This window comes from Hippocampus zosterae, chromosome 13 (assembly GCF_025434085.1).
Source record: "Hippocampus zosterae strain Florida chromosome 13, ASM2543408v3, whole genome shotgun sequence".
Lineage (NCBI taxonomy): Eukaryota > Metazoa > Chordata > Actinopteri > Syngnathiformes > Syngnathidae > Hippocampus > Hippocampus zosterae.
The window spans coordinates 4,694,970-4,709,013 of NC_067463.1; the positions used below are offsets into that span (position 1 = coordinate 4,694,970).

The 14,044-nt window shown below is 45.1% G+C and overlaps 2 protein-coding genes across 2 annotated transcripts in view; one reads left to right on the top strand and one right to left on the bottom strand.

The window, feature by feature from the left end:
* Nucleotides 1–14,044, bottom strand: part of hhip (hedgehog interacting protein) — a 134,359-nt gene that overhangs the window by 113,700 nt on the left and 6,615 nt on the right. The window contains exon 2 of the mRNA XM_052083654.1: nucleotides 13,364–13,502. The gene's annotated coding sequence lies outside the window, so the exon portion shown is untranslated. The remainder of the gene's footprint in view (nucleotides 1–13,363; nucleotides 13,503–14,044) is intronic.
* frem3 (Fras1 related extracellular matrix 3) overlaps nucleotides 416–14,044 on the top strand; it is a 30,241-nt gene continuing 16,612 nt past the window's right edge. The window contains exons 1-4 of the mRNA XM_052083594.1: nucleotides 416–5,691; nucleotides 6,629–6,718; nucleotides 13,378–13,524; nucleotides 13,772–14,002. Of these exons, the coding sequence (XP_051939554.1) occupies nucleotides 696–5,691; nucleotides 6,629–6,718; nucleotides 13,378–13,524; nucleotides 13,772–14,002 (5,464 nt within the window). The 5' untranslated portion in view covers nucleotides 416–695. The remainder of the gene's footprint in view (nucleotides 5,692–6,628; nucleotides 6,719–13,377; nucleotides 13,525–13,771; nucleotides 14,003–14,044) is intronic.

The window sequence follows — 14,044 nt, forward strand, 5'->3', positions numbered from 1 at the left end:
CATAACCCCCTACCAAGTGTGAACAAGACTCGAGGTAACTTTATTTTTTATTTTTTTTGTGATGTTGGTGAAGCTATGTTTCATAGACAGTGTGATTTGTCACGCCTGTTTTTCCCTGGTAATATTGTGATTTTTTTTTTTTAGACCACGCCCCAGCGCACACCTTGAGGCTGTCTTAAGACGCCCTTCAATCGACGTGCCCAATATCACCCGTGTGCATGTAGGCAACCTTTGGCAATTGTCGTCAGAAGACAAACTATTAGTTAGCACACATAGCATCCATTCCACTAAATTGCCTCCTGCACTGGAGTTCACACCTCCCCCTCATGTCCCACCTCTGAAAAGGTTGCCTCTCTTGGTTGGAGGAGCACTTTCACAACCTCTTCCAATAGTCTTTCTTAATTTAGCTGTGGGGGCAGGAGGCTCTCCCCCTAACACCGCTGCCCTCCCTTCCTCTGTGCTGACAGGGGGGGATGGGGGGGAGGGTCCAACGAGGGTCCCTGTCTACAGTTTCATTATTACCTGCGCAGTCCTTGCAGCACTCACCACACTTGTGCGTATGTGGGAGGACGCAGCAGCTGAAGAGAGAGGACCAGAAGTTTGTATGTTTATTTTTTCTTGTTCAAATTGGGAGCTGATTTTTTTTTCTTTTTTGGTCTCTACTTTGTGAAATTTAAGACAGCGAAGCAACGGACATGGCAGCTCGTCTGCAAAGTTCACACTGGACGTGCCTCTTGTTCGTGCTCAGCTTGTGTCTCGTCTCAGCAGAGCCTTTTAACCAAGCGCACCTGTACCAGTACAAAGCCGGACCTCATGAAGACAACATCATCATCGCCAACAACGGGATCAGAGTTCCGCTGGGGAAATCCGTGTTTTTGGATCCCCTGAATGACTTGGTGACTGCTGTTCAGCCCGGGGATCGTTGCCACATCACGGTTTTGGACAACGACCCGCTGGCTCAGAGACCGGGGACGCTAACCCCCAAGAAGTTCCCTTGCTCCTTTGCGTCGGATGAAGTGAAATACACCCATTTGGGGTCGCGGAGCCCCAGCACGGACCGGGTGAAGCTACAGCTGCGCTATGACTCGCAGACAGACACGGTGGTGATCCCATTCATGCTGGAGGTGGAAGTTGTTTTCCAGCAGCTCGAGGTCCTCACCAGGAATATGCCCATCAACGTGGACAAGCTCAATGGCGAGAGCGGCCCCATCGACAAGAAGGCACTGGAGTTTTCCTACGAGGATGGGGTCACACAGTGCAAGATTGCCACACTGGTTGGCGCCGGAGGTCTCCCCAGGTACGGCACTCTCATTAATCATCCCATCAATGGGCAAATGGTCGACTGTGACCAATTTGTGAAGATGGGAATTCGTTATAAGCACACAGCCACGACCGATTCCCCAAATAGAGACTACATTCCCATGGTGGTAGAGCTGCAGGACAACGACGGTAACACGATCATGCAAGAGCATTTCCAAATGATGGTTCGGATCAGGGAGGGCACAGAAAACACAGGGCCAAAGCCCAGCTTTGTGTCAATGATGATGATGGAGGTGGATCAGTTTGTGATGACCGCCATCACTGGCGACATGCTGGCCGCTGAAGATGTGGAGTCGGACCCAGACGATTTGATCTTTAATGTCACGTCGCCACTGGCCCCCGAGCAGGGCTATCTCATCAGCACGGATGACCAGAACATGCCCATCACCTCCTTCTACCAGCGAGACATAAAAGATCTCAAAATAGCCTACAAGCCGCCTTCGGACGACTCCGAAGTGGAGAGAATCTTCCAGCTTGAGTTTGAAATTGTTGACACGGACGGTGCCGTGTCTGAGACCTTTGCGTTTATGATTGTGGTGAAGCCCATGAACACCATGGCCCCCGTGGCCACCAAAAACACAGGCCAGCTATTGTTTGAGGGTCAATCGAGAGCACTTTCCAGCTCACAGAATTTAGAGATCAGTGACGAAGATAACCTGGAAGATGTGAGAATCACCGTAATTGACGGCCTGAAGCACGGGCACCTGAGTGTGCTCGGGGGTCGCAGGAAATTCTTCACACCGGCCGATTTGGACGCCGGAGTTGTGGTGTATCAGCATGACGGAAGTGACACCTACAGCGACAACATCATTTTCCGCATGACGGACGGCCAGAATGACGTTGAATTTTTGTTCCCCATCACGATTGTCCCAACGGATGATGAGCCGCCCATCATCAATGCAAACACCGGGCTGGCGCTGTTCAAGAACGAAGTCATGCAGATTTCACCGTTCATCCTGAGCGCCACGGATATCGACTCGGAAGACTCCGCCGTGAAGTTCATCCTGCAGGAGCCATATTCTGTTGAGGGGGAGTTCCTGCTTCGGCAAGTGGAGCCCCCCTCCGACCCCTCCCTGTGGAAGTTCAGCGCGACGGATGAGACGTTTGAGCAGGTGGTGACTGAATGGTTCCAGCAGGACATCATGGATGGGAAGCTCTTCTACCGCCACGTTGGAAGTCACAGCACCACCACCGTCATCGACCAGTATGTGTTCCGGGTCCAGGACGATAATGACCCGCCCAATCAATCCGGGGAGCAGTTGTTCACTGTCAAAATCCACCCCGTCGATGATCTTGCCCCAGAGCTCTGCCATGGCACCACCCTTCACATGACGGTCAAGGAGTATGAACTGACGTACTTCAAGAAATCCTTTTTATGCTACACCGATCTAGACTCTGACGACCGAGACCTAAAGTTCACCATCACCAAGCCTCCGACTGACACAGATGAGAACAACCCGGTGGCCCTTGGTGAGATTGTACTGACAGACCACCCAGACATTGTCATCAACGAGTTCACGCAGGCCCAGGTCAACCACCACAAGGTGGCGTACAAGCCCCCTGACCAGGAGCTCGGCATCACTCCCAAAGTGGCTCAGTTTACGTTCATTGTGGAGGACACTTCTGGAAACACAGCAGAGGGGCTGTTCACCATTTTTCTGCAGCCGGTCGACAACAAACCCCCGCTAATTACAAACACGGGGTTCAGCATCATGGAAAGAGGCTCGTACGTCATCACCAGTAACGATCTGCACGCCACAGACACTGACACAAACGATGAAAATATCATTTTCACAGTGAGCCAAGTTCCCCAACATGGGCGGCTACAGTATTTAGGCATCGACATGTCCAACGGCGAAACGTTTGTGCTCCAGGACATTGCGATCGGCCGCTTAGCTTACATCCACAACGGCGAGGAATCTCTGAATGACGTCATCAAGCTAGACGTAAGTGACGGTTTTCACGAGGTGCCCATTAACATCAAGATCACCGTGGACCCAGTCGACGACGAAACTCCGACCATCATGCTTCCCGCCGGCGTGGTGGCCGCGTCCATTGACGTGCTGGAGAATGGCGCCACGGAAATCACAAGCAACGTGATACAGGGCCGTGACGAGGACACGGATGACCTCATGTTGATGTTCATTGTAGAGGAGCCCCCCAGGCTCGGCGAAATCCTGGTCAACGGCGCCCCCGCTGAAAGGTTCACGCAAGCCGACATTATCAACGGAGCGGTGGTGTACGTGCACACCTCCGGGGAAATTGGACCGGTGAAACGACACGACTCGTTCAACCTCACACTGTCTGACTTGTCTGACCAGTGGGTGGTCGGCGGCAACAAGGTCCAAGGCGTAACGGTGGGTGTGACCGTACTGCCTGTCGACAGCATTCCGCCGATTGTTCGCGTCGGGGGTCAGTTTGTCGTGCTGGAAGGGGAGAAGAATGTCATCACTCTGGACCAGATCCAAGCGGAGGACATCGACACAAACAGCGGCGACATCCTGTGCACCATCATCGTCCAGCCCTCATCCGGCTACGTGGAGAATATCTCCCCAGCTCCCGGCTCGGAGAAATCCCGGGCGGGGACGGCGATCACTGCCTTTAGCATTCAAGATATTGCCGGCGGGCATATCTACTATGTTCAAAGCATCCATAAAGGAATCGAACCCGTGGAGGATCGCTTCACCTTCCGCTGCTCGGATGGCATCAACTTCTCTGAACGACACTTCTTCCCGGTCATCATCATTCCAGCCAATGACGAGAAGCCTGAAATCTTCATTCGTGAGTTCATAGTGATGGAGGGCATGAGCTTGGTCATTGACACGCCCATCCTTAACGCGGCCGACGCCGACATCCCCGCTGACGACTTGTACTTTGAGATTGTCAAAAACCCCAAACACGGCACCATAGTCCAGCAGCTGAGCACTGGCACCATCCCGGTGGACAGATTTGACTTGGAACAGATAAAGGAGGCCTCCAATATCGTCTACGAGCATGACGACTCTGAGACCAAAGAGGACAGTTTCGTGATACGCCTATCAGACGGGAAACACACAGTGGAGAAAAAAGTCATCATCATGGTCATTCCGGTCGATGATGAGACACCCAGGATGGCAATTAATGACGGACTTGAGGTCGAGATCGGTGAGACAAAAGTCATCAACAACCGGATTCTGAAGGCCACTGATCTGGACTCCAACGACAGCACGCTGGTGTACATTGTGCGCTACGGTCCGGGCCAAGGCTACCTTCAGCGCATCAGCAAGTTTGGCGACGTTCTCAGTAACATCAGTTTTGGCATGAACTTCACGCAGGATGAGATTGACAAGCAGCTCATCCAGTACGTGCACACTGGCCAGGAAGGCATCAGAGACCTGCTCAAGTTTGATGTCACGGATGGCGCCAACGCCCTGATTGATCGCTACTTCTACATCAACATCGGAGGCATTGACATGGTCTTCCCAGAAGTCATCAACAAAGGCGTGACCCTCAAGGAAGGCGGTAAAGTCACGCTAACCACGGACCTCCTCAGCACCAGCGATATCAACAGCCCCGATGAGTTTCTCAGCTTTAGCATTACGCGGGCACCGAGCAGAGGTCACCTGGAGTGCACCGACTATCCGGGCGTGCCCATTTCTACCTTCACCCAACTTCAGCTCGCCGGCAACAAGATCTACTACATCCACACATCCGACGACGAGGTGAAGATGGACAGCTTTGAGTTTGAGGTGACGGATGGTTACAACCCGGTCTTCCGCACCTTCCGGGTATCCATCACCGACGTGGACAACAAGAAGCCCGTCTTGACCATTAGTAAGCTTGTTGTGGAGGAAGGTGAAGCCAAGCTAATTACGCCATTCGAGCTGACAGTGGAAGATCGGGACACGCCGGATCGCCTGCTGCGCTTCGTCGTGACACAGGTGCCGGTGCATGGGCAGCTGCTTTTCAACAACTCCCGGCCCATCACCACATTCACCAAGCAGGACCTGAACGAGAACATGATCAGCTACAAACATGACGGCACCGAGTCCGGAGAGGACAGTTTCTCCTTCACGGTCACCGACGGCACCCACACCGACTTCTATGTATTCCCGGACACCGTTTACGAGACGCGCAAGCCGCAGATGATGAGCATTCACATCAACACGGTGGACAACGGCGTGCCGCAGATCGTGGTCAACAAGGCGGCAGGCTCGCTCAGGCTGCTCCCCTCGGGCCACGTGGGGTTCCTGATCACCAGCAAGGCGCTGCGATCAGAGGACCGTGACAGTCAGCAGGATGTCCTGAAGTACATCGTGTCCGAGGCACCGCGACACGGTTTCATCATTAACTCCGCCAACGGGAACGACAGCATCAGCACCTTCACGCAAGGTATGAGCACAACCCACCATCCTTCCACTTGATAGACTTATTATTTGCAGCTAACAATAGTCAACATACACTTCTCACAAAATATTTTGATTTGGGGTGAAATAGGATGTGCCGTATTTCCAGAGATGTCTGTCCCTTTATGAGACTTTTCCGGTCTCTCTGAATCCCTTTATCGTTGTTGCAACCCGCTGGTGACACCGTGACGCATTCAAGTTCAGCGGCCACTTCCCTCCGTGAGCTTCCTGTTTGAAGCTTTGCCATGGCAAAATATCAATTGATCAATTGTGAGGTGTCTCTCGGTCTCAAGATATCAAAACGTGAAGAGCACGATGAAGAGGACTGCTTCAATACAGAGTGTAATTGAAGCAGGAAAAATATTTATGGATCAAAACAAATGTTGCAAAATGCTGTAAATTTAGGCGGGGTCAAAATAAGTTCATCTACAAAGGTGAACCTTGGAACCAATAAAGATTTAAAGATGTTGATGAAAACACACTTTTAGTTAGTTGACGATTTAGTCAGGTTTAAAATTTACAACCCCCACCCCAAAAGAACATTATGATTAAAGTTTTAATTGCCTTTAATCTTTACAAAAACGTTAGCATCATTGAAATCCTCTTGAGTGTTTACGAAAAACGTAGGTGCATCTTCAATGTTTACCAAAACACTTGGGATAGCTTCGATGACGAACAAATGGTTTTAGCTATGTGCAAAAAACAAACAAAAAAAAAAAAACAGACGGTACGTTAGACTCAGCGAACCAACTCCAAATTAGATGCATCTGTTCAAATGATCTCTGAGCTCTCACATCGTCTTAATATGAATTCCCGGTCGGGGCGAACTGCAATTTAAAACCTATGACAATGGCCCACATATTCTTTCTTCTTCTCTGACATTTTGTATTTCTCCTGACACACTCACATTGTGCCCACAACAGCTGACATCAATGACATGAAGATCAGCTACGTCTTGTTGGATGGAAGCAACGCCACCAGCGACATCTTCTACTTCACCGTTGAGGACAACGGTAAGAAGCATTTCAATCATTACCTCGAAGTGGCTGTTTATTTATTTATTTTTTTAAACCTAAAAAAAAAAAGTCCGTCTCACCCAAGTATTTGCACCATAAAGACTGAGGGCAATTGGCCGTGACTGACACCCGATATAGAGCTGCCGTCTTACATTCAGGCGGCTTTAAAGGACGTCGGGTTGGGGGTTGGGTCAAGGGGCCACTTGAGCCAAAAAGGTGACAGCGACTCAGAAAAAGCGACGGCCAGTTGAAAGGCCCGATGGCTTAGGTAGAGTCCCCACCTGACTTTTTAAGCCACGCATCCGCTTTGGCAAAGTTGGTGCACCCACTCTCTAGAACACGCATTCAAATTCATTTTGTTGATGAAAATTAAATCACAGGTGGTTGCAAAAATTATCTCCACACAAATGATTTTACATTGTACCTGATTATTTTGGATTTTAAAAAAAATATCATTTTTGAAATCGCTTTTTGAATCATTCTAATAAGCAAGGTAAATGTTTGTATTACATTTAGACAAATCAGTAAAAGAAGAAAAGAACCACCACTACCATAAATCTATCTCCCTTTAGAATACCATTACAATTTGCGTGAGTGACGTTACGAGTCACAGTACCTTCTCTATCTGTTGTAATTTGAGAGTTTGAAATGGCATTATCTATACATAAATGATATGGATTTTATATATATACAGTATATATATATATATATATATATATATATATAGAGAGAGAGAGAGAGAGAGAGAGAGAGAGAGAGAGAGAGAGAGAGAGAGAGAGAGAGAGAGAGAGAGAGAGAGAGAGAGAGCGCACAGGCTGGGCATTGAAAAGTGACAGGTGGCCCTCGCTAATTTAGTCGCAACTTGCATAATATGCTAAATAGTTCAGAGCAGTGCTGTAGGGAAAGTTGAATTTGTCAGTGTTTAGCATTCTATTGTTTCATGCATACTTCAATAAGGGGTCTGCGGCGCTAACGCTAATTGCTATAGGGTCGACCATTCGCTCTGGAGCTAAACGTCACTCACAGCTACCACTGAGACGATAGCCGAACTAGTAGGACAGATAAAGTTAAAATTACAGTTGACCTCCGCTATTTGAGGAATAGCAAAACTCAACGTAGAAATGACGGCCATGGCGTGGGGGATAATTATTCATTTATTTAAATTATCTTTAAAAAATAATTGAACAAATACTGTATATATTTCTTCAAAAACGGCTGCCTCCAGTCAAAGGATGAGAGAGGGAGTTGGATGAACATTCGAGGGACACAAAGCACACCAAAACAGCGAGGAAACTGAATAATTGGACACCTGGATAATTGGACACCTTCTAACAAATAATCACACACGTCCGGCAGATGGGAGCAAAAAAGGCGGAGAGTGTGGAGAGCTTGAAGGTATTTGGGACGTGATCGGACACGCCATTGGTCAGCTTGTTTCATCAGCAAGCTCCAAAGTCTCAAACAAGGACTTTAAAGCTACATTACGCAAGACCTGAGAAAATTGGGCGAGTCAAGACATTGATAAAAACTTCGGAATCGAAGTTAGGTGCTATTTGATTTATTCTTGTCATTTACTTTGAGTGTTAATAAACAAAACAGGAAGTGTGAAAAAAAGTTGGAGAATTGTATTTTTACAATAATTTTTTTAACCTGTGCACACTCCATCCTGAATGGTCTTTTCTGAAGAGATAGATTTTAATTAAAATGTAAAAAAGGAAAAACGCACTGAAGATGAAAAAAAGGATACTTTTATTGTTCTATATGTTGTGCACCCCGATCCAAGTTTCTCTTTTTTATTTAGATTTTTTAAAAAGTTGAGTGAAAAGCTTAAATAATTAAAGGCATATACTTAAAAAAAAAAGACTATTTAAAAAAAAACATGATTTTTGTGATGTGAATCGATCAGAACCGCTTTAGCGGCACTCCACTCACACACACACAAAAAACACACACACAGTGAGTGAAAGACAATTTGGAGTGATCAACCTACCGGCGGTTGTATTTTTAAAAATATATTTGAGGGATGGGATCAAAATATAACCTTGCAATAATCTGTTAACCCGTGAGGGGAAAACTTTTTTATTCATTTAAATTTTGAATGTCGCACATTAATCTTGGATGATCCTGTTCATTTTCTTCAATTAAATTGTCGCTTTGTTGTTGTTGTTGTGGTTGATTACCGGTACTTTTCCGTTTTGTTTCTGAGTGGGAGGGGGGAATACAAGTGAAGAAATAATGTTATAAAGTTTTTTTAAACTGCTCAAATGTGCCTACAGGCCACACATGCAAACTGATTGATACACCTACTTCCTCTTAAATCGTGTGGCATTTTCATGAGAGCGGAGGTGTGTGCAGGTGCACTCCAAATGTACCACGAAAGCCGTAAATAGTTGCGAATGCAGACTGTGGCTCCGTCCATCCGACATGAGGCGAAGGAAGGCGCCACAGGCGAGAACTTTTCCTTACTTCTAACATGTTCAGACATTTCCTTGCCCTTTTCACATCAACCCTTCAAGCTTGGGAAGCGTGTCACGTCTTCAGGTCCCTGACCTCCATGCACAATTGGATCTGTGCTTGTTTATTATAGCAACAAAGCCGGCCACAGATTTATGACACAGGCAGTAATTAGACAGAACCGACAGTTTGTTCGATTTTAATTCGTTACATTTTAATTTGATTTTGATGTAAATTGAACATTATCACAGATCTTCTTTTTAATGTTTTCGTATTCATTTTTGCCCCTGACCTACATGCAAAATGGGATCTGTGATTGTTTACTTTTGTAACTAATGCAGCCATTAAGACGATAGATTTATGAACAAAAGGACACATTTATTATTATTATTTATTTAACTTTCTCGATTTTTTTTTATTTTTGCTGCCTATTTATAATGATCCTAAAAGTTAACCAAAATAATATTTTTTAAAATATAATTTTAATCTTTTTCAGGGGGGGGGGGGAATATAATTTAATTTAATGTTGGTATTATTACTACTACTAGTCTCCAATAATAAATATATATACAGTATATTTTGTGTGTTAAATACTATTCGATGCAGCTCTTCGGACATCGTATGTTATTCCCTTGTATAGTTGTTGCTTAAGTTATAGTGTAGCTCAGGACTGGTTCTGCACGAGGTTCAGGGGGGTTCAGAGGGATCCAGGGTGGATGGGTGTCATGTGATCACCAAAAACCAATATAGGAATGCACTTCCTGCGAGACTCGAGACTCCAGGGCCACAGACAGCACAAGGCCTGAAAGTTGAATGCTATCCATGGGGATCCCCTTTCAAGGATCGACACCACATTATTGCGCCCCTCGCTCCCTACCGCCATCCCATTTGCTTGCCCTTCTTCCCAAAAAACATTCTCTCCTTAGACCACCTCAGGGCCGTTCTTCTTCTACTTCATTATAATTTCTTCACCTTTTCTTCCCTCTCGCCACCCTCAACTTTCATCCTCCCTTTCTCGGTCCTGATTTATTGAAGGTGCGGCGTCGTGATGAATGCCCTGTTGGTTATTCTTGTCTGCTCTCATGTAACGCGTGGCCCGGCCAACGTGTCACTGAGACGCGCCCGCTTGAATCGCATAAGTCGCATTTCTTTGATAATCATCCTCTGTTACTGTGTGTGTGTGTGTGTGTGTGTGTGTGAGTGTGTGTGTGTGTGTGTATTTATTTATTTATAAATAGGAACTGTATACTAGAGTCAGTAAAGAAAAAAAATATTTTTTTTTCAAAAGGCACTTGTTGCTAGGCAGAGTTTCTACTGCACCATCATGAGTGTTTTATGAGTTCATAAAAAAGGGAACACGCTTACTAGGGGCTGAGAGCGTCAAGATAAGGACATTTTTCCCAAAGCGGCATGACATGGACTGTGACACCATTTTATCCACACTCATTTCTCATTTCCAAACATCTGATCTGGTAGACATGGAGGTTCCTATAGTTGTTCCAGTCCCACCTGCGTTCGGTTGCTTGTTGCTCATGAAAAATCAAATGCAGGAGGATACTAAAGACACACAAGGAGAAAACAACAAAAGCTCAATCATGACTTCCACATAGGCCAATGAAAAAAAATGACATCAGGAAACTACACCGACTGTGGCCTCATGACATCGGCAAGAACAGGAAGATGTACATTGCATCCACACTAGCATGGCTAATGGCAACCCCAGATCGCCTTTTTTTTTTTTTTAACTTTTATTGTTCAATTAGTGGACCAGCCAGGATATCTCATGTTGTGTTAGCATCAGTTAGCTAAAGTTACCATTTGGAGTTGTGCTTATTTGTAGGCGCTTTGCTATAAAACCGACAAGTTAGCATTTAGTATTTTAGCAAACATGGCTACCAAGCTCACGAATTAGCACAAAACTGGTGGGAATTCTGTAGGGGGGCTGGTCAGATCAGACTCGGGGGGGGGGGGGGGGTCTTGCAAATTACAACAAAAGAAGTCACAGGAAAAAGGGGGGACTTCTTCCAGGGACTCTCCCAGAAAAAAAAAAAAACACGGCCCACCCACATTGCACAGGGGGCTTTGGGTACAGCTGTCACTCCACATTGTAGTTGTGCTCAAAGTGGACCAGAGTTTTGGTGACTTTACTGAGTGTCAGCCACCTGTTGCTAGGCAGAGTTGGTGGGGCTCAATCAAAATTGCCCCTTAGGGCGACGTTTAACTGCCAGTCAAGAAATGTGGCTTTTGAGGAAGTGGTCCCTCTTCCAAATACCCCCGGCTTCGGCCCTCCAATTGTTTCGTTCTGCTCAGTTCACATAGCAGAACGGCTGTGATCCCCTTCAATGCTGAGATAACGTGCTCTTTGTCCACCGTGTCCACTTGTCATAATGAAAGCCAAATCCAACCTATTTTTTCGGGGAAAGTTGTGGGCATGATTCTTGTAAACAAAAACAAACAAACAAACAAAAAAAGCAAATAATAAAAAGGCTTTTCTTGTAAATGTACCGTCAGCCTTTTTTCTTATAAACGTATGCATTTTTATGACAGTATTTTTTTACAATGCTATTACTATAACATTACAATCCTACTTTTAGTAATTCTATGAAATGTATTCCTCAAGTATGACCACTTTATTATTATAAATGTTTGTTATTGGTTCTACTTTAATCTGGAAAAGCGATGATGTTATTTTTCTATAAACGAGTTCATTATCAAAAGTTCTCAAACCGTTAAAACAAAGATTGAATGACGAAACATTTTAATATAAAAAGATATATTTTGCATGTCCACGGTAAAGTTTTTCATCTTCCTCAGGCCAAAGAAGAAGAAATCTCAGTTTTGGTCCTCATTCAGTCTTTCGCTGGTTCAAGAGGTCCGCTGTCAGCGTGAGCAGCGATGCGCAACTAAAATGACCCCTACACCTACCCTCGCTAAGCCAAAGACGCCACTGACCGTAACCTATTCCACATCAAAAGTAGCAGGTCACCTCGATAGTTATCTCACCATGTTTTTTTTTTTTTTAATGCCGGAGGGCCGATAATCTTAAATATCTCACTGGCTCTCGGTCATTGCTTGAAAGGGATTACCTCCGGGTCTTGACATAGTTTCAGGTGTTTTCTCTTAAAAAGTCCTGTAGCTGTGTCTTAAACTGGAAGTCAGAAATTGAGAAAAGAAAAAAAAATCTTAAAATTGCTAGAATTTGTTTAAACTACTATGAGAAGAAAGTTTTAAATTCATGGTAAGATGTAGCGGTAAAAAAAATGTAAACATGACACATCAAGCTGAATAAGTGATGGTAGAAGTATAAAAATTGAGTTTTGAGCTTTGCATAGATTTTTTGCCAGAAATCGGTCAAACTATGACGAGATCCAAAGTTTTACAATAATTGAGTTGAAGGATTTTTCTTTTTTTTCTAAATATTAGTTTGACACAGATTAAGATGAATAAATTACGGATAATATAAAAATCAATCAAGTCAGAATTACAAGACCCAAGTCGAAATAGAGAAAAAAGAATCAAGCTGAAAATTTCTTCTAAAAGGTGGCAAGTGTCACTTCAGGCTTTTACTGCCACTCTTACTTAAAGTTTACAATCATAATTAAATTGTAACAAATACAGTATTATTCTAGTCTTACTAAAGTCTACTAGGTTCATGCGAGCATATAATGAGAAAGACCATGTACAGGCTAATGAAACAAGCATTGATTTCAGGACGGATTTATGTCTGTATGCATTAAACAGCCCCCAAGTGGCCAAGGCATGCACACCAAATGGAGCAGCATAATGCTCATGACATGGTCTTGATGCCCAAATTGTACATTTCTTTAAATGTTATGCAATGATCTTATTATTGTATGTTTTTATAACATACAGTACTGTTGTGTACAATTGTCCCTATTAACATTGTAGTTTCAAAAAGAAATGTTGGTATTTTTTGGGGGGTTGGGCTGGGAGCAGATTACCGGTACTGTAATCACATTTCCTTACCCAAGCTACAGACAAAGCCCGAGAATCTCAAGCGTCTACAGCACAGCAACATGAACGGTAGCCATTACACGAAAGGCGAGAGACTCTTCTTATCACTATATAAGGAAACGTATTAGTGATCACGTTACCGGCACAAAATGCCCTTTTATACTTTGACGCAGAAGTAGCCTTACATGGCGGCTAAGAGACGCTTTCACATACTTGCCTTTCTACAGGCGGCAACAAACTGAAGCCTCAGTCGTTTCGCCTCAACTGGGCGTGGATCTCTCTGGAAAGGGAGTACTACCAGGTGGACGAGGACGGCAAGTTCCTGGAGGTGACGCTCAAACGTCGAGGATACCTGGGGGAGACGTCGTTTGTCAGTGAGTTTCACTAAGCCTGACCCATTGCCATCAAGAGTCAAGTCGAAATAGTTGGATGAAAAAAGGCTTCATTTTAGACACTGAAGGTAACATTTGGACAACAAAAGGTAAAGGTGAAATAAAGAGAATCATGAGAATAACAATGAAATATTTCAAGAAAAAGTCTAATTTATTATTATTATTAATTAATTATTATTAATACATTATTCATGATTCACTTGTAACACGCAAATGCCTTCCCCGGTAGGCATCGCCACCAAGGACGGAACCGCCGAGAAGGACAAAGACTTCCGGGGGAAATCCCAGAAGCAGGTCCAATTCAATCCGGGTCAAACCACGGCTTCCTGGAAGGTGAAGATCTTCACCGACCAAGAGTTTGAAACATCAGAAACCTTCCAGATCCAGCTATCCGACCCGGTCATGGCTGTACTGGAGTTCCCAGATGTTGCCACTGTGGAGATTGTGGACCCGGGAGACGGTAATATCGCAGAAATACATTCAACATGTTTATCGCAGAGGA